This window comes from Manis pentadactyla, chromosome 9, assembly GCF_030020395.1.
Source record: "Manis pentadactyla isolate mManPen7 chromosome 9, mManPen7.hap1, whole genome shotgun sequence".
NCBI lineage: Eukaryota > Metazoa > Chordata > Mammalia > Pholidota > Manidae > Manis > Manis pentadactyla.
The window spans coordinates 28,449,567-28,474,269 of record NC_080027.1 but is presented as its reverse complement, the minus strand read 5'-3'; the positions used below and the strand labels follow the sequence as shown (position 1 = coordinate 28,474,269).

Below are 24,703 nucleotides of genomic sequence, written 5' to 3'. Positions count from 1 at the left end.
ATGGCCTCTGGAACTAACATTCATAATTTCCCAGTTTAATTCCCAGGCCTGTCAGTTATTAGCTATGCCTAGTCCCTCCTCCCTAAAATGGATAATAATAGTACCTACCTTATAGGTTGCAGTAACAATTCATAAACGTAAAATGGCTGAGACTCATACTTGGCATATAGTAAGCACCGTGGAAGTATTTGGTATTATTTTCTTTTCCAAAAGCACTTGCTGATAATATATGAGAAGAAAATATTTGCAAAATATGCTCTGCTGTTGCAGGGCAATATGGAATATAGAGGGACCAGATATGGTATTTTTCTTACACAGAAACTGCCAAGGAGATAAAGGTCAATCTTTTGTCCTGATTCCCTTCCAGCAGGCACAGTATTTCAGTTGGCACTAACTACCTCAGATCCTTTCTTCTTTCACTTCAGTAAGTTGTTTACCTCTTGAATGAGTCCTGGAGCAATTAGTAGTCACTAATCTATCCTGTGAAAGAAAGTCCAGGAAAGTCCTGACTTTCACCCAGATATTGCTAAGCTCTGCAATCACAGCAAAGGAATAGTAGAAAATTACACTTCAGCCCTTTGACAAGTTGCTCAACTCCCTTCCTTCCTTCTTTGGTTCTTGCTTCTTCCCTTCATTCATTCAACATAAATTTATTGAGTACCTACCATGAAACGGACACTAAAGATATGTGAAAGAACAAAGTAAACACTTCTTACTTTCATAGTTTATACTATGATGAAGGAGATAAGACACTTATCAAATTCTCTCCCAGATAAATATAAAACTACAAATTGGAATAAAGCCACAAATAGGAAGGAAAAGTATATGACGGCATGCCAATATCAGGAGGATCTAATGCCACACATATCACAGTCAAGTCTGACCTTTAACTTGAGCTCTGAGGAATGAGTGGTGAGGGGGTCCAAGATGGGGATTTGGCCCTCCATCCTCGGCTACTTTGGGCTTTCCTGTTGAGCGAGCGGTGCTCCCAAGGAACAGGAGGCAGTTGGGGGACAAGGTGCCAGTTCTGTTGGTCACTGGGCATGTGTCCCATTGTCCTCAGGGCAGGGCTTCTTGGTACACTGTGCTGGACCACAAAGCTTAGGATGGGAAACCTGAGCGGAGTTTCTTCCTTCTTCCTCCAATGTAATAGGTGAGTTTATGGCAAAGATTGTGTCCATTACCCAAGTCAGACACATGTCTAAGCTACGAACACTGGGAGCACAGGTGGGGCAGGAGCAGCCTCCAAGGAAAGGGTCTGCTGCGCTTGGGTACAGGAAGTGTAAAAGGAAAATGGCAGCCTCTGCTTCAGTCAAATGCCGAAAGTGGAGTGGAAGACAGTGTGCTCATGTCCTGGGTGTATTTGGGTTTGGTCAAGTGTATTTGGGTTTGACCCATCAGATTAGCTGTTTCTCTGGGAGGGGGTTCCAAAGGGGTTGAGTAGAAGTGGGCATAAATTATCTGCTCTGTATCCTAAGGTAGGTCGGCATCTGAGGAGAGAGAATCATATCATTACCGCTTTCTCTAGCAAGTAGAAGTTAATATCAAGTGAAGAAGGGTGGGGAGAACAGAGCAGTCGAGGCTGTGTCAGAAGAAAGAACGTATATAAAAGGCTGAGATGGACAATGTATAGACACTCAAATAGAGAAAAACCTGTGCATCTGGAGTGCAGAAGAGTGAGGGTGACAGTGGTGGCCGTGAGCTGGAGAATAGGGCTGGACGGGGTGGGGCTGTGAAGCCCATTCTAAGGAGTCTGGTGTTCTGCCAACACCGGGGGACGCTGGATGGATTTGCCTTAGTGTCCCTATCTTATCACACAAGGTGAAGATAATTTCTTAGATCCATTTATGCTGTTAAAAACTATTATGAAGGTGACAGAGCTAGGACGACCCTAGCTTGCCTGGGAATGCACTGGATTTCTACCCGTTTCCCTAGCTCAAAAGTGTCCTGCGCTGCATAGTAAATTACCTGGACACTTGAGTGTAGTTGTAAAATGTCTAGGCTGTGGAACCACACTGCCTGAGTGAATATCCCAGCCCTGGCATTTCCTAGGGCAACCACTCTGTTCCTTCATTGCATCATCTCTAAAATGGGTTAATATTAAATCTACACTTAGGATTGTGTAAGGATTGAATTATTAATATGCCTATAATATGTAAAAAAGTAACTGGAACACCAAAGACAATAAATGTTAACTATCATTATTACTATTATGTGCATTTTTTTCTATTTTCTGTTACTTGAATAAGTACCTAGAACTTTCTCATTGCATTCCACTGACTTTGCAGTTTACAACAGGAATGGCAGGGTTGGTCAGAAGTCCCAGAGTTACAATGTGGGAAGAGGTTAATTAATACAAACCATCATCACTTCAGTGCATATTATGTCAGCCTCTCTGTGAAGTGGTAGAGATGGCTTTTCATTTCTTCCTCCCTAGCAGCCTCTGAGGAGTCTGGCTTATAGATGTGGAGCTGGGCTCAGGGAGGTTAAGCATTCATCCAGTGTACCAAAGCAGCCAGTTGAGATGGGATCCGTGATCTAAACCATCACATTCCCACCCCTTGGAGGCCAACATTGGGGGCAAAACAGTGACTGGTTTCTCCTGATCCATTTTTCGAAACTTCCCTTAGTTCAGACATACTTAAATTTTAAATTTGTATCATTCCCTGGGGCAAGAGGAGAGAAATACATTCTTTATATTATGTCTTATATCTACTGTGCACAGGAGGAAGGGCCTAATTAATTGGCCCTAAGCTTCTTTCTCTTAGTCTCCTAAGAGGATTTCTTATCCTTTTCTGTCAGAATTGGGTAAACCAGTCTGGGTTCTGCTTATACAGGACGGTCAGGATGTTATAGTTTCTAAACATGTCCTCCTGATCTTTCCCTTTCTTTCTTTGCTGGAGAGCCATAATCTTGTCCTTCTGTCCCCATATGTCATCTCAGCTTCTTGACCCCACTGATGTCCATGTTGAAAGTATAAAAGCTGTAGGGTATAAAGTATAAGATTGAATAGATGCACTTTATATTTTGTACTTGGAAGGTTATGTTCACGAGAGCACTAAAAAGTTACACCTTATGTACTTGAGAAGCATAAAACCACAGTTCTTTTGCAATGACTCTTTAAAGTTTTTGCTGAAAAAAGGTATTCTTTCCTCTGAAGCCAAGAAGATCTAGGGTGAAATTCTGGTCCTACCATTCACTTACTGTGTGTCCTCCAGCAAGTCATTCCACTCCCCGAGCTCTCATTTCACATGAGTGGCAGGGATGCCTTGTACCTGTGGAGTGTAGCTTAAAGTCACCTCCTAGCCACTGTCTCATTGGCACCTCTTAGTTGCCCAGAGCTGCTGGGCAGCTTAGTAGCAGACCCAGGAAGCCAATCCAGAGCTTCTATTTTCCATGTCTACAAAGATTATGGCTTTTATGACAAGACCAACCTGCATTTCAAATTCACCTCTTGCATTTTTACCTTTTTGTAACTCCTCCAAGACTCAGTTCCTTTCTGTAAAATTCCCATACAAATATTTCTCTCTTGGTGGGCAGCAGAATAATGGCCCCCTGAAGGTTAATTCACAGACCTTGTGAATATATTACCTTATGTGGCAAAAAGGACTTTGCAGATGTGATAGAGTTAAGGATCTTGGGATGGGAAGGTCATCCTGGATTCCACTGGGATGGATTACATCTGGGCTGGATGAAACCACAGGAGTCCCTTATATGAGAGTGGTAGGAGGCTCAGAGTCAGAGTTGTGACCATAGAAGCAGAGGGTGGAGTGATGCAATGATGGGGCTGTGAGCCAAGGAATGCAGGGGGCCTCTGCAAGCTGGAAAAGGCAAGGAAACAAATTCTCCCTTGGAACCTCCTGCAGGAACACAGCTCTGCTGACCCTTGGACTTCAGGGTTTCTGTCTTCCACAACTGTGAGATAATAAGCCTGTGCTGTTTTAACCTACCAAATTTGCGGTAATGTGTTATAGCAGCAAAAGGAAACAAATACAGGAGATTTATAATACCAATGATGATAACTTATGATAATGATGACAGTGACAATGATAATAATACTTAATATGGTACGTATGTCCTGGGCAGTTTTCTAAGTTTTATAGATTTATATAGTTTTATATATCCTCTAGTATATATTTTATATATTTATTTGTATTTTATATTTTTTCATTTTACATTTATATACATTTTATGTGTTACATGTTTATATAATGCCCAAAGCAACACTCACCAAAACAACATTTTATAGATAAGGAAACTGAGGCACAGGGTGGCTAAGTATTGTTCTCAAGGCCACCCAGATAGGAATGGGCAAAGCTGCCATTAGAATCTAGGCAATTTATAAAGCATCTACAGAAAGCCTGGCACACAGCACATCCCCAACAAATGAACAGCATTATTAGTGTTATTTCCAGTATATCACATTGCTTCTTAATCTCTACATCTGTGAGAGCTCTCATACTGAAGCGATGACTAACCCTGTTGAAGATTTCTCTTCCTGACTACAGACACAGACTCCAGAGCTGCAGGCCCCCCAATCCCAGGATCAGGTGGAACCAGTTCTGCCCCTCCTCTGCGGGGGCCCCTCCAGGACAGAGGAACGTGGCAAGGAGCCTGTTCTCAGGCTGTGCTAGCTATTGTTTTTAGCTTTCATCCCTACCCCAGCTTCGTTCCTCCTTTGGAAAACACAAATTACCCAGCCAAGTCCTGGTGACAGAATGATAGAGCTGGGCTAAGTCAATAAAGGTGATATTGAATGCTAAGCAGAATTTGAAGAATGACTGGAAAAGTTGCTGCTATTGATATTTCTGGCAGCTATCTGCTGCAAAACCAGGCTGAAGTGGATTGTTTCACATGGCAAATCCCTTTGACACAAATGATGGCAGCAGTGATGGGAGGTCATATTCATGCAGCTTCTATTCGCTTTTTAATATATCGTATCCAATTTTATTCCTAGAAAAACCTTGTGAGGTAGGTTGTCGGTCCCTCCCTGCCTCTGACCCACAGATAAGGGAGGAGAAGCGATGAGATATTGAAGACCTGAAAGGACCAGCCAGGAGACTCAAGGCGTAACAGCGCAAGAGTAATGCCAAGAAGGCACTCCTCATATTTATTGAGTAAAGGAACCCAAACATCCAAAGAATTTTGAGCAGGGGGTTCAACACATGATTGACACACAATCATTATCTGACCTTGAGGCCAGCCCTAGGGCATGATGCTCCTCAAGGACACCAAAACCATGTGAGGGCGGTCACAGGTTGTAGGGACTGTTTTGCCTTTACTCATTCTGTTATTGATCATGCATCAGGAATTGTAGGAGAAACAATCAGGTCATATGCATTTGTACATTTGATTTCTATATTACTTGATTTTTGTATTAATCCCATTAGTCCCACATTTTCCCCTTTTCTTTTAAGTAGTAGATATAATACAGAATATAGCAAGCAGATAGTTTCTAACAGAAGGCTTTTAACATAGTTCACTTCTCCAAATTCTGCAGTATGAAATAAAAGTCTGCTTCTTAAATAAAGACAGAAAATAGATTTAGTGCCAATAGAAGGTAATTGCAGGTGATCAGGTCTATGGCCTATAGATGGAATTTTGACCTGAGCTGGACAAGGGCAGCAGGGAATGCCTCACATAAATGGGGGGACGAGGTTCTAAGCCTCGCCTCAGTTGGCCCCCTTCTTCTCACCTGTTGGCCCCGTGCGACTGTGCCTGTCTTAGGTTGTTCCTCCCATGAGGAATCTTACCCGTCTCTGGCTAACCAGCCATCCTCTGGGGCCATACAGGGAGATAACATGCAGCAAAAAGAGGCATTTGAAGTAGGTTGATGCTTTTCCTCATACTCTTATGTCCAGCCATAATCATAAAAATCACAAAATACTCTGATTCACTGCACGGACCTTCATGGGGTTCATGTAGACAGTGAACAATCACTTCTTAGACATTACTTTTTGAAAAGTCACATAAGCATGTATTGGCTTCAATAAGCCAGTGATCATATGACATACCCACATTACCAGAACAGGAAGACAAATACATAATAGAAGTAAATCTACAAGTATTGGCTACATCCAATGAAACCAAGAGAACCAATTTGAAAATCCAGGCATTTGTGAAAACTTATTAATTATATGATGAATATTGTCTAATTGATTTTGAATAGTTTGAAAAAAATCAGACAAATTAAAACAACACATTCCTGGAAACTGTTCACATCCCATATGTTCTTTTAACAGCAGACAGTCTATAGTAGCACGATTCTGAAGCACCGCAACTCGCACTTCTCCTAGCTCTAGATTGAGTTCAGATAATACAGAAGCAGCCAAATTCGTTGTCTTATTGTATACACAGACCAGCTTAGATATCTCTTTTTGCATTCCACTGACAAGTCCAGGAACCAGCGGGATGAATGCAGCTGCAACTGCAACAGAGGTGGGATCTAAAAGCTTCAAGTTGTCATCACAATCAGACGGCAGAACTCGGAGAAATCTTTCATGACTATTTCCGGGATAATCTATTAGAACAGGAAGGATGCACGGAATGCCACATATACCTTGATAATGTGAAGAGAGGGCTTAGGGTGTGGACTTGTATCACCTGCCCTGCCCTTAAGGTGGGCTGGGTTGTTTGTCTGTTTGCTAGGGCTGTTTACAGTGAAGTCACAGGTTATGCTGAGATACCCTTCTTTATTTGCAGAACACTCAAAACATTCCAGGCCAAGTTGCTCCTGGCCTTTTGAGCTTTAACTGATCTCACTGAAGAATGACTCTAGAGCTTAATGTTTAACACAGAGGTTTGGTAGGGGGTTTCCTTGCATGTATTACATTGCGCTGACTGCAAATATCCTGCCTTGCTTTTTCAGGAGGCCGTCACCCTATTCTAAGCTCAAGGTCCCTGTCTCATTCCCCCTTCTACAGATAGAGACCCTAGCTGCTGCGAGGGAAAAGGGGCAAGCAATGACCGTTCTGGCTGATTCATTCTGAGAGGGGGCACATAAAGGGTGCAGTTAGGTCTCCATCAGTGGTCAGTTGAGAGGGCCTCAGAAGACTGGCGCTTCTATCCCGGGTTCCATTTCCGGGTTTCAATTCTGCTTATAAAGGTATTGTCATTTACTAAACTGTTGTCAGTCAACTTAACAGAAAAAGCTTAAAACACTTTATCAGCAACATTTGAAACAAAAAGCCACAAATCATTTCCCTAGTTTACTTAATCTTATGTAGCCAATACTTGTTCTGCTGAAATCCAGTTCTTTACCAGTTTAGGAGTAATAAAACAGTGACTATAAATGACAAAAGACTTACAAATGACAATGGTTAAAGATCTGATGAGAGCTTACTGTAAGACAGTTGACATAAGAAAATTTGGATATTTCTGTAACATAAAATATTCAGTAAAAAAGTTTAGCATCATTCCCTTTGACAGTGCTTTCCAGGTAAATATATATCAGATAAATAAGCCAAATTAGCCAAATATTTTCCCCCATGAGGAGAAAAAATTCCTCTGACATATTCCAGGGGCCCTCTGGAAAATATCAGAGTTAACTAGAGGTAAAAGCACCCTTTTGAAATTGATTTTGGAAAGTTATCAGAAGAAAGTTTCTTTGGCATTTGCTTAAATAAGATTATAGGTTGCCATAAAGCAATACTTATCCATTTAACTAGAATGACAACAAAATACTTCAAAGGCAGATACAGAAGTTTACAGAGTTGTTAGCGAAGTTTAACTTTTAGTCCTTTAATATTAAGATCTCATTTTCTTAAATACTCAGACAACTCACTGAGACTTAAAAGCATGAGAAACTGCTTTGATAAAACAGAGAACCTTTTGCAATTTTTCAACGTTAAAAGCAGACTAACAGTTTAAGAAAACATTGTCCTTTTAACTGAAAACAAAATTCTAATTTACTGTGTACTTGATATCAAGACTCATTTGCTTTAATTTTATATAGCATTACCATTTTAAGTCTTCCACAAACTTTCTACAGAGTTCTCCTTCTTTAAATAAACAGCTGTACTTTAGAACAAAGTTACTTTCTTTTAGCAAAAGACACATTCTTTAGCATGCAGAAACATTTTCTTATTTCAAGTAGTTTTAATTAAAATTTTAAAAACCATTAGGAACTTTTCAGTGAACACTGAGAAGTAGGCTATTGTAAACTGTTACACTAGCATTTTTTTGATTGACATATTTATGAACACATTTTATAATTTCTGGAACCGTGTACTTTACAGCACAATCTCACTAAGCACAAAATAAGACTACTTAGCAAAACATTAAGATCTTAGGTTACCACAAAGATTCTCAGGCTGTTTTTAGGTATACAAACTGTAACACACTGTAATACATTAACACACTATTATTAAGATGTTTACTCATTCCTAACAACTATGCTCACAAAACTTTTACCAAACAATGAAAAAAGTCAAGCCTCTCTTCAAGCATTTTTTCTTGAAAGATTTAACAGATAATATCAACTTTAATGACTTTAGGTAAACTTAGGCAGCCGATAACCATAAGGACATGTCCGTTTTAGTTCAACATAAATTAGCATTAATGCTTAATATCTTTTATTAGAATTTTCTGGAAGTTTTAGAATGCCCAATTTTCACAAGCGCTTGTCTTTAAATCAATTTTTATTAATACCATCCAGAGATAGAAAAATATTTTTCATTTATACACTTAGACACACAGACATACAGATTGAGATGTGATGACTACAGTTAGCAACACTTTTCATAAAAGAACATATATACAGACAGATAAACTGATATAAAGATTCGATACTAATATTCAATTGCCTTCTCTCTTTTTAGCTTACTTGATTAAAAGTGCCTCAATTTTCAAGAATACTCTCTAAGGGTGAGTAGTTAACATAAATGGGTTAAGGTTCAGATGGCCCCAGACTAAAAGGGCTGATAAAGGGTCTGTACTGATAGTGACTGTGTGTGTCTAGGGGGCTGGAAATGGAATGCAAGTACAATTCTAGCACTAGTCATTTAAAGCCAGGATGTATTGTAAAAGATCAATTTCTTCTGTCTTAGGGAGTCTAGTTTAAAAACCTCCCAATTTTTGAAGATAATGATGAACCCAATAAGTAGAATAGATTTTCACCAAAATAATTTAGAAAACCAGTTCCATATTATAGTAGTTCACAGGACTTTTGACTATATTCTTTCCTTGCATTAAAATGAATTTAGCTGCATAACCTTAAAATATTGTATACTTCTCTCAGGGGCCAAGCCTGTCTAATCAGAGACTTAAGATTGGTAGCTGATGTTAATTGTCTTTTAAGTGGCTAACGGGTACTCAAACTCAAACACATATTATGAGATAAGAGTACAGCATTTAGTCAGGAATAAGAGCAATCTCTTACCTTGCAGTGGTGGGCATCGGGTTCCATGAAACTGATGAAGTTAGAAGATAGTTAGAAATGCCCCCTGCCTCACCCAGAGGCCAGGGCGGCCTGAAGAAGCAGGCTAGAAGTCAGAGAGACAGAGAGACACTCCTCATGGATACCCAGTCAGGTTGTCCGGGCCTGATTCCAGACACGCAGGCCTTTGAGGAGCCGCTGAAGTGTAGCCTCAGCCTAGACCCTAGCAGTTGCCCACAGCTTTCCTCAGTCCCTTGCATCCAAGGAGATGCCTCTGAAAGGGAATTCTCGCCCCTACTCAGGTGACTTTCCCAGCTCCCAAGGGAGATGGGGGATCCACTGAGGGAGACGCAGGGGAACCTGTTGCTCAAGACTTTGAGATCGGCAGCCGGGCTAGTCCCATTTAAGTGGCTGATGGGCACCCGATGTTGTGTGCCATAGACGGCTTCCATCTATAAGGACAGTGAAAGAAAAGGCAGGTTTGGATGCCAATACTCACCTCTGAAGTTATCCTGGATGGAGTTGATGATGCTGGGGTTCTTGTTTGCAGAGCTGATAAATGAACTTAGCAAACAGTCAAGGTAGGAGAGCAAAGGGGAGGCTTTTATTTAGAGATACAGTGAGAGGACAGACAGCTCCTGGCTCATGCCAGGAGGGGACAAGAGAGCCTTGTGCACATAATTTTGACAAATTGTAGGGCTGTTTAACATTCCTTGAGGAAGTACTTTCTATTGAAATCCTTCTGAAGGAGCTTGTGAATTTAAGGAAGGTACAGTAAAAAGCAAACTTTTCCCTATCTGCCATGGCTAAAGGAATTGTAAAAAAACACAATCTTTAAGATCAATGATAACCATGTTCCAGTCCTTCGGAATCATAGCTGGAGAAGGGAGGCCTTCTTGTAAAGGACCCATAGGTTAAGGACTGCATTAATTTGTCTTAAGTAATGGGAGAGTTTCCATTTTCTGGACTCTGTTTATAACACATACAGGGAAATTCCATGGGCTTGTGGAAAATTCTAATCTATCTAGCTGAACTTAACTAGATGGTTTATCTGCTCTAGTTTCATGATGGCCCATTAAATTGTCCCTGACGTCTCGACCCTGTCCTTACGTACGCTTTCCTGGGAGTCTTACCGGATCGACGATCTTCGGAGCTTCCCCGCTCTGAGTTTCAAGGGTCCCTGTTTGGGCACCACTTGTCAGTCCCTCCCTGCCTCTGACCCGCAGATAAGGGAGGAGATGCGATGAGATATCAAAGACCTAAAAGGACCAGCCAGGGGGCTCAAGGCATAACAGCGCAAGAATAATGCCGAAAACGCACTCTTCATATTTATTGAGCAAAGAACCCAAACATCCAAAGAATTCTGAGTAGGGGGTTCAACACATGATCAACACACAACCATTATCTGACCTTGAGTCCAGCCCTAGGGCATGACACTCCTCAAGGACACGGAAACCATGTGAGGGTGGTCACGGGTTGTAGGAACTGTTTTGCCTTTACTCATTCTGTGATTGATCATGCATCAGGAATTGTAGGAGAAACAATCAGGTCATTTGCATTTGTACATTTGATTTCTATAGTTCTTGATTTATGTATTAATCCCATTAGTCCCACAGTAGGTCTCATTTCCAGATGAGAAAAAAGAGAAAACACCCAGAGAGGTTGATTTCATTGCCTGCTGTCTTGTCATGGTGTGGCTTCAGAAACAGAGAATGATTTGGGGAGTTGAGTAAAAGCCAGCTGTGGGTAACCATTGTCAGCATGCTTGGCTCAGGGCTATGTGGTTGGGGGTGGGGGGTGGGGTCCCCAGCCCATTCACAGAATAGGGGCTGAGGTGACTGTGGCTCCACTGATAACCCAGGCCAGCAGAGCTGTGCTCATTTGCAACTGGTCCACCTCATAAATGTTGGAGACCAGCATCCAGTACTACATTCTTAACCTCCTCTCAATACTTTGCTTGCTCTTCCTGGATCTCTCCTCAAGCCCTCTGCACTGTGTAGCAGTGAATGCTCTAAACTACAGTTCTGCCACACATGAGCTTGCCCCAGGGGCATTCCCAGCTTCTAGAACTGTGCTCTGCACATAGTAGGACCATGATAAAGCTTTTCTGAGTGGCCACTTGATTTGGAGGAAAGCGATTCATGATGCACAGTTTTTCATTGATGACCCTACATAACCTTCTTATGGAGGGCCACTTTTCAGTCAGCTCACTGTTGTTTTCAGTCCTGATTGGTAAGTTTTATTACATGGTTACATAAGAAGCCTGAATTATTTATCAGCCTTGTGATACAGCCACAATATTCATTATTTTAAAATCATAGCAAGTTAGCAGAGAAGGCAGTCCTAGCATCCAGGTGAAAAAACAGGGGCTTAGAAAGAGTGAGTTCAAGGTCACACAGGGAATTATCAGTAGAGCCAGGACAAGAAATAATGACTCACATTTCTTACACAAAAAGCACTACAGTAGTTCACGTACACATACTTTATTTCATTTCATCTCCAACACACTCTAAGCCTTGGAAGGAGGAAACATCCCATCCACAATGCTTAGTCTGTAAAAGAGGGAAGGACAGCCCTGCCCTTCTTGAGTCCAGAGCCCTGTTGCAGGGACCTAACTTCCCTGGCTTTTCCTCATATCTTGAATTATTTATAGTTTGCCCTACTTGACTCTGACATCTTCAGGAATCAATCTTTCATTTGCACATCCCATGGGCACAGAACCAATGTCTTACTGGTTTTGTTAAAGTAAATATAATTTCTAGCAAGTAGAGAGCTGATTCGCCCCCCACCACATAGTCACCAATTTAAAATATAAATTGCTGAATTATTTGAGGAAATAAATACAAACAGTGACTTTTATAAGCTTCTATCAGAATGTCGCTATGCCCGCTGTTAGCTGTTAGGTCATCTGTTTGTTTTGAACTTTACATTGTACAAAATACTTTCATAATATTATTCCATTGGATCATCATAATGACTGGAAGAGACAAGGGTTGTTCTTCCTGTTGTCCCGATAATAATACCGATGTCTGTGGAGCTTCTCTGCCCAAGGTCATAGTGCCCGAGGTCATGCTGCTTGCAGGGCCAGGCCCAGGGCCTGCCATTCCAGAATTCCGTGCTCCATCCTTCCCCAAAATGCCTGCGTTTCTGCTGTGGCTCCTGATGGAGGTGAGCACAGGAGGAGTGGAAGGTACACACTTTAGGTGTGGGGAACAGGATGTCCTGCCTGGAGTATGCATCTTGGTGCCTTAATTCATCCTGATGCTGATGGTAGACATGCCTGTTTGGAAGCACCACAGCACAGCGCTCCTCAAAGGGGCCTGGGTAGCGGGCCTATTAGTCAGCCCAGCCTGTCATAACAAAATACCACAGACTGGTGGCTCTAAAACAGAAATTAATTTTCTCACAGTTCTGGATCCTGGAAGTTCCAGATAAGGTCCTGGCAGATCTGGTATCTCCTGAGGCCTCTCCCCGTGGCCTGCAGATGGCCGTCTTCTCATTGTGTCCTCACATGGCCTTTCCTCTGCATGCGCACATCCCTGGTGTCTCCTCCTCTTATAAGGACACCAGTCCTGCTGGAGCAGGGCCCACCCTTATGGTCTCATTTAGCCTTAATTACCTCTTTAAAGGGCCCATCTCCAAATATGGTCACATTGGGAGTTAAAGCTTCATCATTTGGATTGGGAAGGGGTGGGGAGCCACACACAATTATGTCCATAACAGTGGGCCACACACAGTCTAAGTGCATCCTGTTCAGAGAATGTGCCCTTCCTTCTCAATGCCTGTTTAAACATCTACAGCTGCCAAATTCATGGCTTGGAGAAGTTGCTTTTGAAGCCACTAAGTCACATTGCCTTTCCTCCCTAAATATTGTGCTGAAGAGCATACTATTTACAAATTGAAATGAGAAAGCAAGAAGAAAGAAATGCTGCCATAAACCTTCAAGCAAAAGGGAAAAAAGACTGTGGAACAATGGAAATAAGTAAACTGATAATTCTCTTGGAGCCAGAAAAATCTATTGTTACCACATCATCCCTGACAGTGATCTAGTTGAGATCAATTTGGTTAAAGTTAATAACACCGGCATGAGTTCCACTGGAGCAGATTGTCAATTTTATTACCAGTCTCTTAAGCTATGGGTGCCAGCTTCCAGAATGAATAAGAATGAGTGCTGATATTTCAACCATTACAAGGGGATTTGTTAAAATAACTCTTGGGACTCTCTTGTCCACTCCTGGTGTGAGCTGGGATCTCTGTCCTTTCACTAATAATGAGCTTCTTGAAGGACAGGATCCTACCTGTATTTTATTTATATCTCTGTCCACAGATCCAGCTTACAAAGTATTTATTCTTTAAATATTTGAGCAAATAGACATATACCATATCAGTCAAAAATTTGCATCCTATTTTAACACACGGTAATTTGGTAACATCCTATTTCCAATATCACCTGCTCCTCACTAGTATGTGCTCACTGCTGCTTTGAGGTTATTCCCTTGAAAGAGTCGTGTGTAACCATAATTTTTATTTTTTATTTTCATTTCTCCTGATACCTTCTTTAGGATCAGATTTATTCATTAGTAAAGAGATCAAGTCATTACATATTGACAAAAAGTTAGTTCAAAATGTTCAGTGTAGTCCTGTAAAGATTTCAGTTCTTATTTAGCAGTATGGTTTAATTCTACATGCAGCTCTTACAGATTGTTAAATTTTAATAGGATATTTGGCATGTGAAAGCAGATATCTTTACATATATAAAAATGTTAATCATCTTTAAGTTGGCTTCTATCTCTTGAAGAAAAGAGAACTCTCAATTCACCGAGTTCCAATCTCCAAGGAAACCTGGAGGCCAGTTCAGTTGAAGTTCAGTTTTGGAAACTGGACATTTCAATAACTAATGTCTGAGAGTAGTTTGGAAATGTGAAGCTTTAAAAGTTGGCAAACTGATTACTTGAAGAAGGATCAAGAATGAAAGATTGTGGAGGCCTTCCTTAAGGCTTCCCACATCTCAATGGACTCCTGAATATAACAAACCCTATACCTTAACAGTGGATGTGAAGAGGGAGATCCCTCCTATGCCTAAAGACACAGGAGAGCCTGAAAGGGACTCTCATGCATCCAGGCCCACTGGGGTGGCCAGAAGGATTCCTGCAGGAGTTGAAAGGATTAATGGTAAAGTGGTGTGATGATTCTCAGAAACAAGAGAAGGACATGAATAGTAACCAACAAGAGCAGGAAAAACATGTTGCTGTGAGGAAAAAATGCAAAAGCCAGCAGGCTGGCCCTTCATACATGCGAAATTGTGTTAAAGAGAACCAGGGAGTATCAGGATTGAGGCCACACCTAGAAACACCAAATGATGAAGATATGATCTTTCTTCTCTTTCATCTGGTCTTCTTTGGGGATTCTGATACTGCAACTTTGGATGAGGATAAAGAAGTCACTGTAAGACATTCTCAGGGAATACTGAATGCTCAAAGTAGAACTCATAGTGCACGATCCCAAAAGTGGCCTCGCACTGAGACCGAATCAGTCTCAGAACTGTTAATGGAAAGAACCTGTTTTCGTGGCAGTTCATTAAGGAAACTTCCATGCAGAAAGAGGTTTGTAAAAAAAGAATTCCTCACAGAGGACACAGAAACAAAAAAAGGAGATATTAATGCAAAAGAAGAAAGGAGAAGTGCCAGCTCGAAGAAAATATGCACCGCTCCTGAGTTACAGTAGTTCCAGTGAGAGTGAGCTCAGGAGAGAATCCTTTCCCCGCCAATCACCAGCAGGAGAGGAAGATGTGTTTGTTTCTGCCACTGAAAACCACCAAAACAATCCACCTCTTCCTTCAGGACATATGGATGAAATCAAGGAAGATGTAGTGGTTTTAGAAGCTTCCTCCACTCACCAGGTCGCAGACTATGCAGAAATTGATGTGACCTTGACTGACAGTGAAGTGGAGACGGTGGCAGTTGGAGAAAGCGATCAGTCGTGTTCAACCCTTGGACACTCCAGATCTCCCTGGAGCCAAAGTCCAAGCCGCCATACAAATCGGTCACAGGAGCCAAGCACCCGCAGCAGGATTTCTGCTGTGATGCAGCCTTTGAGACAGAATGCAGGAGAAGTTGCGGACCTCACTCTTGGTGAAGAAGATGACTCGAGGAGATCTGCATCTAGTGCTGTCACAGAAACAGGCCCTCTGGCAATTCCAAGGTCCCCTTCCTGCCACCCCCAGCACTCGCCCTGTGTAGGGTTAGCCCAGAACCACCATGCATTAGGACACCGGCACACACACTGCTCTCTGCAGCAGGGCCACCATTTCCACCATCATACCCACCCACGTCACACTCCCGCAACTGCTGCTCCCACTTCTGCCCCATAGAGTGACCCTCCCCACCCTGTGGAAAGGCCTCTGCAGGCACAGCCACCTTGGGGAGCAAACAGCAGTCCTGGTACAAGCTACCAAGACCAGCAGGCATTATCAGTAGACCTGAGCAACAGTGGCATTGGAAGTCATGGAAGTGTTTCCATGGAGCATCTACATTTGACCCCTGCTGCTGTGTTTCTTCTTCGGGAGCCACAATCTTTGGCTATCAGACTGCTGCTGCTCGAAGTCAGCCCTTATCGATAGGTGGTTGTGGATCATGCAGGGTCACAAAATCTCAGCCTCAGTGCCCACCACAAGCCTTACTCTCATCCTGTCGAGACTATATGCCACATCCTTATGCTTCTCTGACAAGACCACTTCATCTTCAAGCTTCTGCCTGACCAAACTCTCATGGAAATCCCCCTTCGAAGACTCAGCCTCAACCTCAACTGGATTATGTTATTTCTCATCCTGTTCATGCCTTCCATTCTCAAATACCTTCTCATAGAACATATCACCCCGTGGCACGGCCACTGCCTATTAATTTAGACAGTACAGCCACACCGAACAAGCAGTGCAGCCACACCAATCCCGCAGTGTCTTCCTTCCACACACCATCAAATTTCACAACATATTCCAGCCACTGCACATCCAGCACACACAGTTCATCCCCACGAAGTGATACAGAGAATGGAAGTTGAAAGAAGGAGGAGGATGCAGCATCCAACGCAGGCACGTGAGTGTCCCCCCAACTCACTGACATAGGATGCACCCATACTGCAGACATTGACATCATATTCATGTGCCTCAGACTATGTCCTCACATCCTCGGCAGGCCCCAGAGAGATCTGCCCGGGACCTGGGGACTGAAGCTGGAGTGACTGCAGCTACTTATACAGCTGGAGCATTGCCTCCCCACTTGGCCCATTACCATGCACCACCTGGAGTTCGTCACTTACTATTAAGAGCTCTTCCTTTAATGGAACTGATACATTTGGAAGAAAGATTAGAAAATGTCCATAGTGGAGCATCCCAGGAGACAAATGAGAGATGTACATATCGGTATTAATACCAAAAGAGGGAACTGCACTGCCAACAAGATGGCAAAGAACAGAATAAGGAAGACCCCGAGGAAAAATGTACCATCTGCCTCTGTATTTTAGAGGAAGGTGAAGATGAGAGGCATCTTCCATGTATGCACATTTTCCACAAAGTGTGTGTGGACCAACAGTTGATTATTAGTAAGAAGTGCCCCATATGCAGAGTGGACACTGAAGCCCAGCTGCCATGTGAAAGTTGACACCTTGTTTCAGAACTGTTGCCCTCCCTGTCATTCCCACCCTCCTGGCACTGCAGTCAACCAATGATGGTATGACTCGTCTGTGTAGATTTGGAAGCCTTAAGCTCAGACCTCTTGCTCTGCTATATGGTACAACTAATTCTGGACCTACAGTTTGTGTGAACAGTTGATTTTGATGTATTAATTAGAGCTTCATTTTTCTGGAAAAAAAATACTCAGGTTGTTTAACCTCCCTGAGACAGCCATCCTCCTCGTGAGGCAATCACTGCAAGGAGGCGGATTGTTAGAGGGCACACTGGATGGACGGCTCTCCCCAGGGGATTGACATGCAACACAGAGATGGGGCCGTGCCAGGACTGCCTGACTTTGATGAAAGACCCCAGCGTTGTGTACCTGTCCTGTTGCTGTTTTATTTTTGGTGTCTACCGAGGACTTGTTCCCTGTGGCAGCACTTCCACAGAGCCTGTTGTGGCAGGTGTTTGAGTCGTGCTCTGGCCTTAAAGTTTGAGGCCAGTGTTCTGGGTCCACCACCTGCACACACTGGGCTGGGAACTATGTCTCCTCTTGCGCCCTGTGATGGACTGCTTCATTTCAGACAGTTTGATGAGCTCTCTGATTTGTCCATCTATTACACACTCATGAAGTGATGAGGAGAATGGAAGTTCAAAGAAGAAGGATGATGCAGTATCCAATTCAGGCACATGAAGGACCCCCAGCTCACCCACATAGGATGCACCCATACTGAGGACATGGACAGCATATTCATGTGCCTTATCGAAGGACTGTTATGTATCAAGCAAGGATGTGCAGCCTCAGCCCCAGTGTCCACCACAAGCCTCACTCTCATCAGGTTGAGATTATAGGCCACATCCTCAGGCTTCTTTGACAAGACCACTTCATCACCAAGCCTCTGCCTGCCCACACTCTCATGGAAATCCCCCTACTCAGACTCAGCCTCAACCTCAACTGGATTATTTTATTCATCATCCTGTTCATGCCTTCCATTCTAAAATACCTTCTCATGCAATATTTCACCCTGTGGCATCCCCACCCCCTACTCATTTAGCCAGAGCAGCCGCACCAATCACGTAGTGTCTTCCTCCCACACACCATCCAATTTCACAACATATTCCAGCCACTGCACTTCCTGCACAGACACTTCAACCTCAAAAAGTAATGAGGAGAATGGAAGTTCAAAGAAGGAGGAAGATGCAGTATCCAACGCAGGCACATGAGTGTCCCCCCAACTCACTGACATAGGATGCACACATACTGCGGACATGGACATCATATTCATGTGCCTCACACTATGTCATCACAGCCTTGGCAGGCTGCAGAGGGATCTGCCCGGGACTTGGGAACTGAAGCTGGAGTGACTCCAGCTACTTTTACAGCTGGAGCATTGCCTCCCCACTTGGCCCATTACCATGAACCACCTCGAGTTCGTCACTTACCATTAAGAGCTCTTCCTTTAATGGAACTGATACATTTTGAGGAATGTCCATAGTGGAGCATCCCAGGAGACAAATGAAAGATGTACATATGGGCATAAATACCGAAAGAGGGAACTGCACTGCCAACAAGATGGCGAAGAACAGACTAAGGAAGACCCCGAGGAAAAATGTACCATCTGCCTGTGTATTTTAGAGGAAGGTGAAGATGTGAGGCATCTTCCTTGTATGCACATTTTTCACCAAGTGTGTGTGTACCAATGGTTGATTACCAGTAAGAAGTGCCCCATATACAGAGTGGACATTGAAGCCCAGCTGCCATGTGAAACTTTACACCTTATTTCGGAACTGTTGCCCTCCCTGTCATTCCCGCCCTCCTGGCACTGCAGTCAACCAAAGATGGCAAGAGTCGTCTGTGTAGATGTGGAAGCCTTAAGCTCAGACCTCTTGCCCTGCTATATCGTACAACTAATTCTGGACCTAGAGTTTGTGTGTACAGTTGATTCTGATATATTCACTAAAGCTTCTATTTTCTAGAAAAAATAATAACAATTCTCAGATTCTTTAAACTGCCTGAGACAGCCGTCTGCGTCATGAGGCAATCACTGCAAGGAGGCGGCTTGTTAGAGTCCACACTGGATGGACAGCTCACCCCAGGAGATTGACATGCAGCACAGACATGGGGCCGTGCCAGGACTGTCTGACTTTGATGAAAGACCCCAGCGTTGTGTCACTGTCTTCTTGCTATTTTATTTTTGGCATCTACTGAGGACTTGTTCCAAGTGGTAGCACTTCTGCATAGCCTGTTGTGGCAGGTGTTTGAGTTGTGCTCTGGCCTTAAAGTTTGAGGCCAGTGTTCCTTGTCCACCTCCTACGCACACTGGGCTGGGAACTATGTCTCCTCTTGTGCCCTATGATGGACTGCTTCATTTCAGACGGTTTGATGAGCTCTCTGATTTATCCATCAATTACACACATGAAGTGATGCAGAGGATAGAAGTTCAAAGAAGGAAGATGACGCAGATGTGGGCACATGAGGGACCCACATCTCACCCATATAGGATGCACCCATACTGCAGACATGGACAGCATATTCATGTGCCTTATCGATGGATGGTTATGGAACAAGCAAGGTTGTGCAGCCTCAGGCACAGCACCCACCAAAACCCTGACTCTCTTCAGGTGGAGATAATAGGCCACATCCTTATGCTTCTTTGACAAGACCACTTCATCACCAAGCCTCTGCCTGCCCACACTCTCATGGAAATCCCCCGACTCTGATTCAGCCTCCAGCTCAAGTGGATTATAATACTCCTCATTCTGTTCATGCTTTCCAACCTCAAATAATTTTTCATGGAACATCTCACCCCATGGCCGCCCCACTGCCTATTCATTTAGCCAGTACAGCCAGACCAATCTCGCAGCATCTTCCTCCCACACACCAGCCAATTTCACATCATATTCCAGCCGCTGCACCTCCAGCACACAGAGTTCATCCTCACGACGTGATGGAGAGGATGGAAGTTCAAAGGAGGAGGAAGATGCAGCATCCAACATGGGCACATGAGGGCCCCCCACTTAACCCACATAGGATGCACTCATACTGCGGACATGGACATCTTATTCATGTGCCTTATCTATAGATGGTTATGGATCAGGCACGGTAGCGCAGCCTCATCCCCAGCATCCACCAGAAGCCTCAATTTCATCAGGTTGAGATTACAGGCCAAATCCTTATGCTTCTTTGACAAGAGCACTTCATCTTCAAGCCTGTGCCTGCCCACACTCTCATGGAAATCCACCTACTAAGACTCAGTCTCAACTGGATTATGTTATTCCTCATCCTGTTCATGCCTTCCATTCTCAAATACCTTCTCATGCAACATTACACCCTGTGACACACCCACCGCTAAGTCATTTAGCCAGTGCGGCCGCACCAATCCCGGAGTGTTTTCCTCCTACACACCATCCAATTTCACATCATATTCCAGCCACTGCAACTCCAGCACAGAGACTTCAACCTCAGAAAGTGATGCAGAGAAAGGAAGTTCAAAGAATGGGGAGGATGCAGCATCCAATGCAGGCATATGAGTGTCCCCCACCTCACCCACACAGGATACACCCGTACAGCAGACATGGGCATCATATTCATGTGCCTCAGACTATGTCCTCACATCCTCGGCAGGCCCCAGAGAGATCTGCCCGGGACCTGGGAACTGAAGCTGGAGTGACTGCAGGTACTTGTGAAGCTGGAGCATTGCCTCCCAATTGGCTCATTACCATGAACCACCTCGAGTTCATCTCTTACTATTAAGAGCTCTTCCTTTAATGGAACTGATACATTTTGAAGAAAGATTAGAAAATGTCCACAGTGGAACATCCCAGGAGACAATTGACAGATGTACATATCGGCATAAATACCGAAAGAGGGAACTGCACTGCCAACAAGATGGCGAAGAACAGACTAAGGAAGACCCCGAGGAAAAATGTACCATCTGCCTGTGTATTTTAGAGGAAGGTGAAGATGTGAGGCATCTTCCTTGTATGCACATTTTTCACCAAGTGTGTGTGTACCAATGGTTGATTACCAGTAAGAAGTGCCCCATATACAGAGTGGACATTGAAGCCCAGCTGCCATGTGAAACTTTACACCTTATTTCGGAACTGTTGCCCTCCCTGTCATTCCCGCCCTCCTGGCACTGCAGTCAACCAAAGATGGCAAGAGTCGTCTGTGTAGATGTGGAAGCCTTAAGCTCAGACCTCTTGCCCTGCTATATCGTACAACTAATTCTGGACCTAGAGTTTGTGTGTACAGTTGATTCTGATATATTCACTAAAGCTTCTATTTTCTAGAAAAAATAATAACAATTCTCAGATTCTTTAAACTGCCTGAGACAGCTGTCTGCGTCATGAGGCAATCACTGCAAGGAGGCGGCTTGTTAGAGTCCACACTGGATGGACAGCTCACCCCAGGAGATTGACATGCAGCACAGACATGGGGCCGTGCCAGGACTGTCTGACTTTGATGAAAGACCCCAGCGTTGTGTCACTGTCTTCTTGCTATTTTATTTTTGGCATCTACTGAGGACTTGTTCCAAGTGGTAGCACTTCTGCATAGCCTGTTGTGGCAGGTGTTTGAGTTGTGCTCTGGCCTTAAAGTTTGAGGCCAGTGTTCTAGGTCCACCTTCTACACACACTGGGCTGGGAACTATGTCTCCTCTTGCGCCCTGTGATGGACTGTTTCATCTCAGACGGTTTGATGATCTCTCTGATTTGTCCATCTATTACATACTCATGAAGTGATGCAGAAGATGGAAGTTCAAAGAACGAGGATGACGCAGATGCGGGCACATGAGGGACCCACATCTCACCCATATAGGATGCACCCATACTGCAGACATGGACAGCATATTCATGTGCCTTATCGATGGATGGTTATGGATCAAGCAAGGTTGCGCAGCCTCAGGCACAGCACCCACCAGAACCCTGACTCTCTTCAGGTGGAGATAATAGGCCACATCCTTATGCTTCTTTGACAAGACCACTTCGTCACCAAGCCTCTGCCTGCCCACACTCTCATGGAAATCCCCCGACTCTGATTCAGCCTCCAGCTCAAGTGGATTATGATACTACTCATTCTGTTCATGCTTTCCAACCTCAAATATATTCTCATGCAACATCTCACCCCACGGCACCCCCACCGCATATTCATTTAGCCAGTACAGCCAGACCAATCTCGCAGCATCTTCCTCCCACACACCATCCAATTTCACATCATATTCCAGCCACTGCACCTCCAGCACAGACACTTCATCCTCACAATGTGATGGAGAGGATGGAAGTTCAAAGGAGGAGGAAGATGCAGCATCCAACCTGGGCAAGTGAGGGCCCCCCACTTCACAGACATAGGATGCACCCGTTCTGTGGACATGGACATCTTATTCATGTGCCTTATCGATAGACGTTTATGGATCAAGCACGGTTGCGCAGCCTCAGCCCAAGCATCCACCAGAATCTTCACTCTCATCACGTTGAGATTATAGGCCACATTCTTATGGTTCTTTGACAAGACCACTTCATCTTCAAGCCTCTGCCTGTCCACACTCTCATGGAAATCCCCCTGCTCAGACTTAGCCCCAACCTCAAGTGGATTATGTTATTCCTCATCGTGTTCATGCCTTCCATTCTCAAATATCTCCTCATGCAACATCTCAACCCATGGCACCCCCACCGCCTACTCATTTAGCCAGTACAGCCACACTGAACCCACAGCATCTTCCTCCCACACACCAGCCAATTTCTCATCATATTCCAGCCACTGTAAAACCAGCACACACAGTTCATCCTCTCGACGTGATGCAGAGGAAGGAAGTTCAAGAAGGAGGACGATGCAGCATCCAACACAGGCACATTAGTGTCCCCCACCTCACTCACATAGGATGCACCCATACTGCGGACATGGGCATCATATTCATGTGCCTTATCAATAGACGGTTGTGGATCATGCAGGGTGGCGCAGCCTCAGCCCCAACACCCATCACAAGCGTCACTCTCATCAGGTTGAGATTGTAGGCCACATTGTTATGCTTCTTTGACAAGACCACTTCATCTTCAAGCCTGTGCCAGCCCACACTCTCATGGAAATCCCCCGACTCTGATTCAGCCTCTGTCTCAAGTGGATTATGATACTGCTCATCCTGTTCATGCCTTCCATTCTCAAATATCTTCTCATGCACCATATCACACAGTGGCACTGCCACCGCCTACTCATTTAGCCAGTACAGCCACACCAATCCAGCAGCGTCTTCCTCCCACACAATAGCCAATTTCACATCATATTCCACCCACTGCACCTCCAGCACACAGACTTCATCCTCACGACGTGATGGAGAGGATGGAAGTTCAAAGAAGTAGGAAGATGCAGCATCTCACACAGGCACATGAGTGCCCCCCACCTCACCCACATGGGATGCACCCATACTGTGTGCATGGAAATCATCCTCATGTGCCACAGACTATGTTCTTACATCCTCGGTAGGCCACAGAGAGATCTGCCCGGGACCTGGGAACTGAAGCTGGAGTGACTGCAGGTACTTGTGAAGCTGGAGCATTGCCTCCCCACTTGGCCCATTACCATGAACCACCTCGAGTTCGTCTCTTACTATTAAGAGCTCTTCCTTTAATGGAACTGATACATTTCGAGGAAAGATTAGAAAATGTCCATAGTGGAGCATCCCAGGAGACTATTGAAAGATATACATAACGGCATAAATACCGAAAGAGGGAACTGCACTGCCAACAAGATGGCGAAGAACAGACTAAGGAAGACCCCGAGGAAAAATGTACCATCTGCCTCTGTATTTTAGAGGAAGGTGAAGATGTGAGGTATCTTCCTTGTATGCACATTTTCCACCAAGTGTGTGTGTACCAACGGTTGATTACCAGTAAGAAGTGCCCCATATGCAGAGTGGACACTGAAGCCCAGCTGCCATGTGAAAGTTGACACCTTGTTTCAGAACTGTTGCCCTCCCTGTCATTCCCACCCTCCTGGCACTGCAGTCAACCAATGATGGTATGACTTGTCTGTGTAGATTTGGAAGCCTTAAGCTCAGACCTCTTGCTCTGCTATATGGTACAACTAATTCTTGACCTACAGTTTGTGTGTACAGTTGATTTTGATGTATTAATTAGAGCTTCTTTTTTCTGGAAAAAAAATACTCAGGTTGTTTAACCTGCCTGAGACAGCCATCCTCCTCGTGAGGCAATCACTGCAAGGAGGCGGCTTGTTAGAGGGCACACTGGATGGACGGCTCTCCCCAGGGGATTGACATGCAACACAGAGATGGGGCCGTGCCAGGACTGCCTGACTTTGATGAAAGACCCCAGCGTTGTGTACCTGTCCTGTTGCTGTTTTATTTTTGGTGTCTACCGAGGACTTGTTCCCTGTGGCAGCACTTCCACAGAGCCTGTTGTGGCAGGTGTTTGAGTCGTGCTCTGGCCTTAAAGTTTGAGGCCAGTGTTCTGGATCCACCACCTGCACACACTGGGCTGGGAACTATGTCTCCTCTTGCGCCCTGTGATGGACTGCTTCATTTCAGACAGTTTGATGAGCTCTCTGATTTGTCCATCTATTACACACTCATGAAGTGATGAGGAGAATGGAAGTTCAAAGAAGGAGGATGATGCAGCATCCAACGCAGGCACATGAGGGACTCCCAGCT

At 44.2% G+C, this 24,703-nt stretch overlaps 1 protein-coding gene across 1 annotated transcript; it reads left to right on the top strand.

Annotated features, from left to right (window-relative positions):
* The first annotated feature begins 12,349 nt into the window (after positions 1-12,349).
* Positions 12,350-21,335, top strand: LOC130685024 (E3 ubiquitin-protein ligase Arkadia-like). The gene is given in 12 exon segments (XM_057508190.1): positions 12,350-12,544; positions 12,786-12,877; positions 14,334-14,450; positions 14,452-14,507; positions 14,510-14,555; positions 14,557-14,986; positions 14,988-15,885; positions 15,888-16,090; positions 17,908-18,119; positions 19,894-20,041; positions 20,566-20,746; positions 20,749-21,335. Coding segments are annotated over 12 exon segments (3,165 nt in total).
* Positions 21,336-24,703: the final 3,368 nt, after the last annotated feature.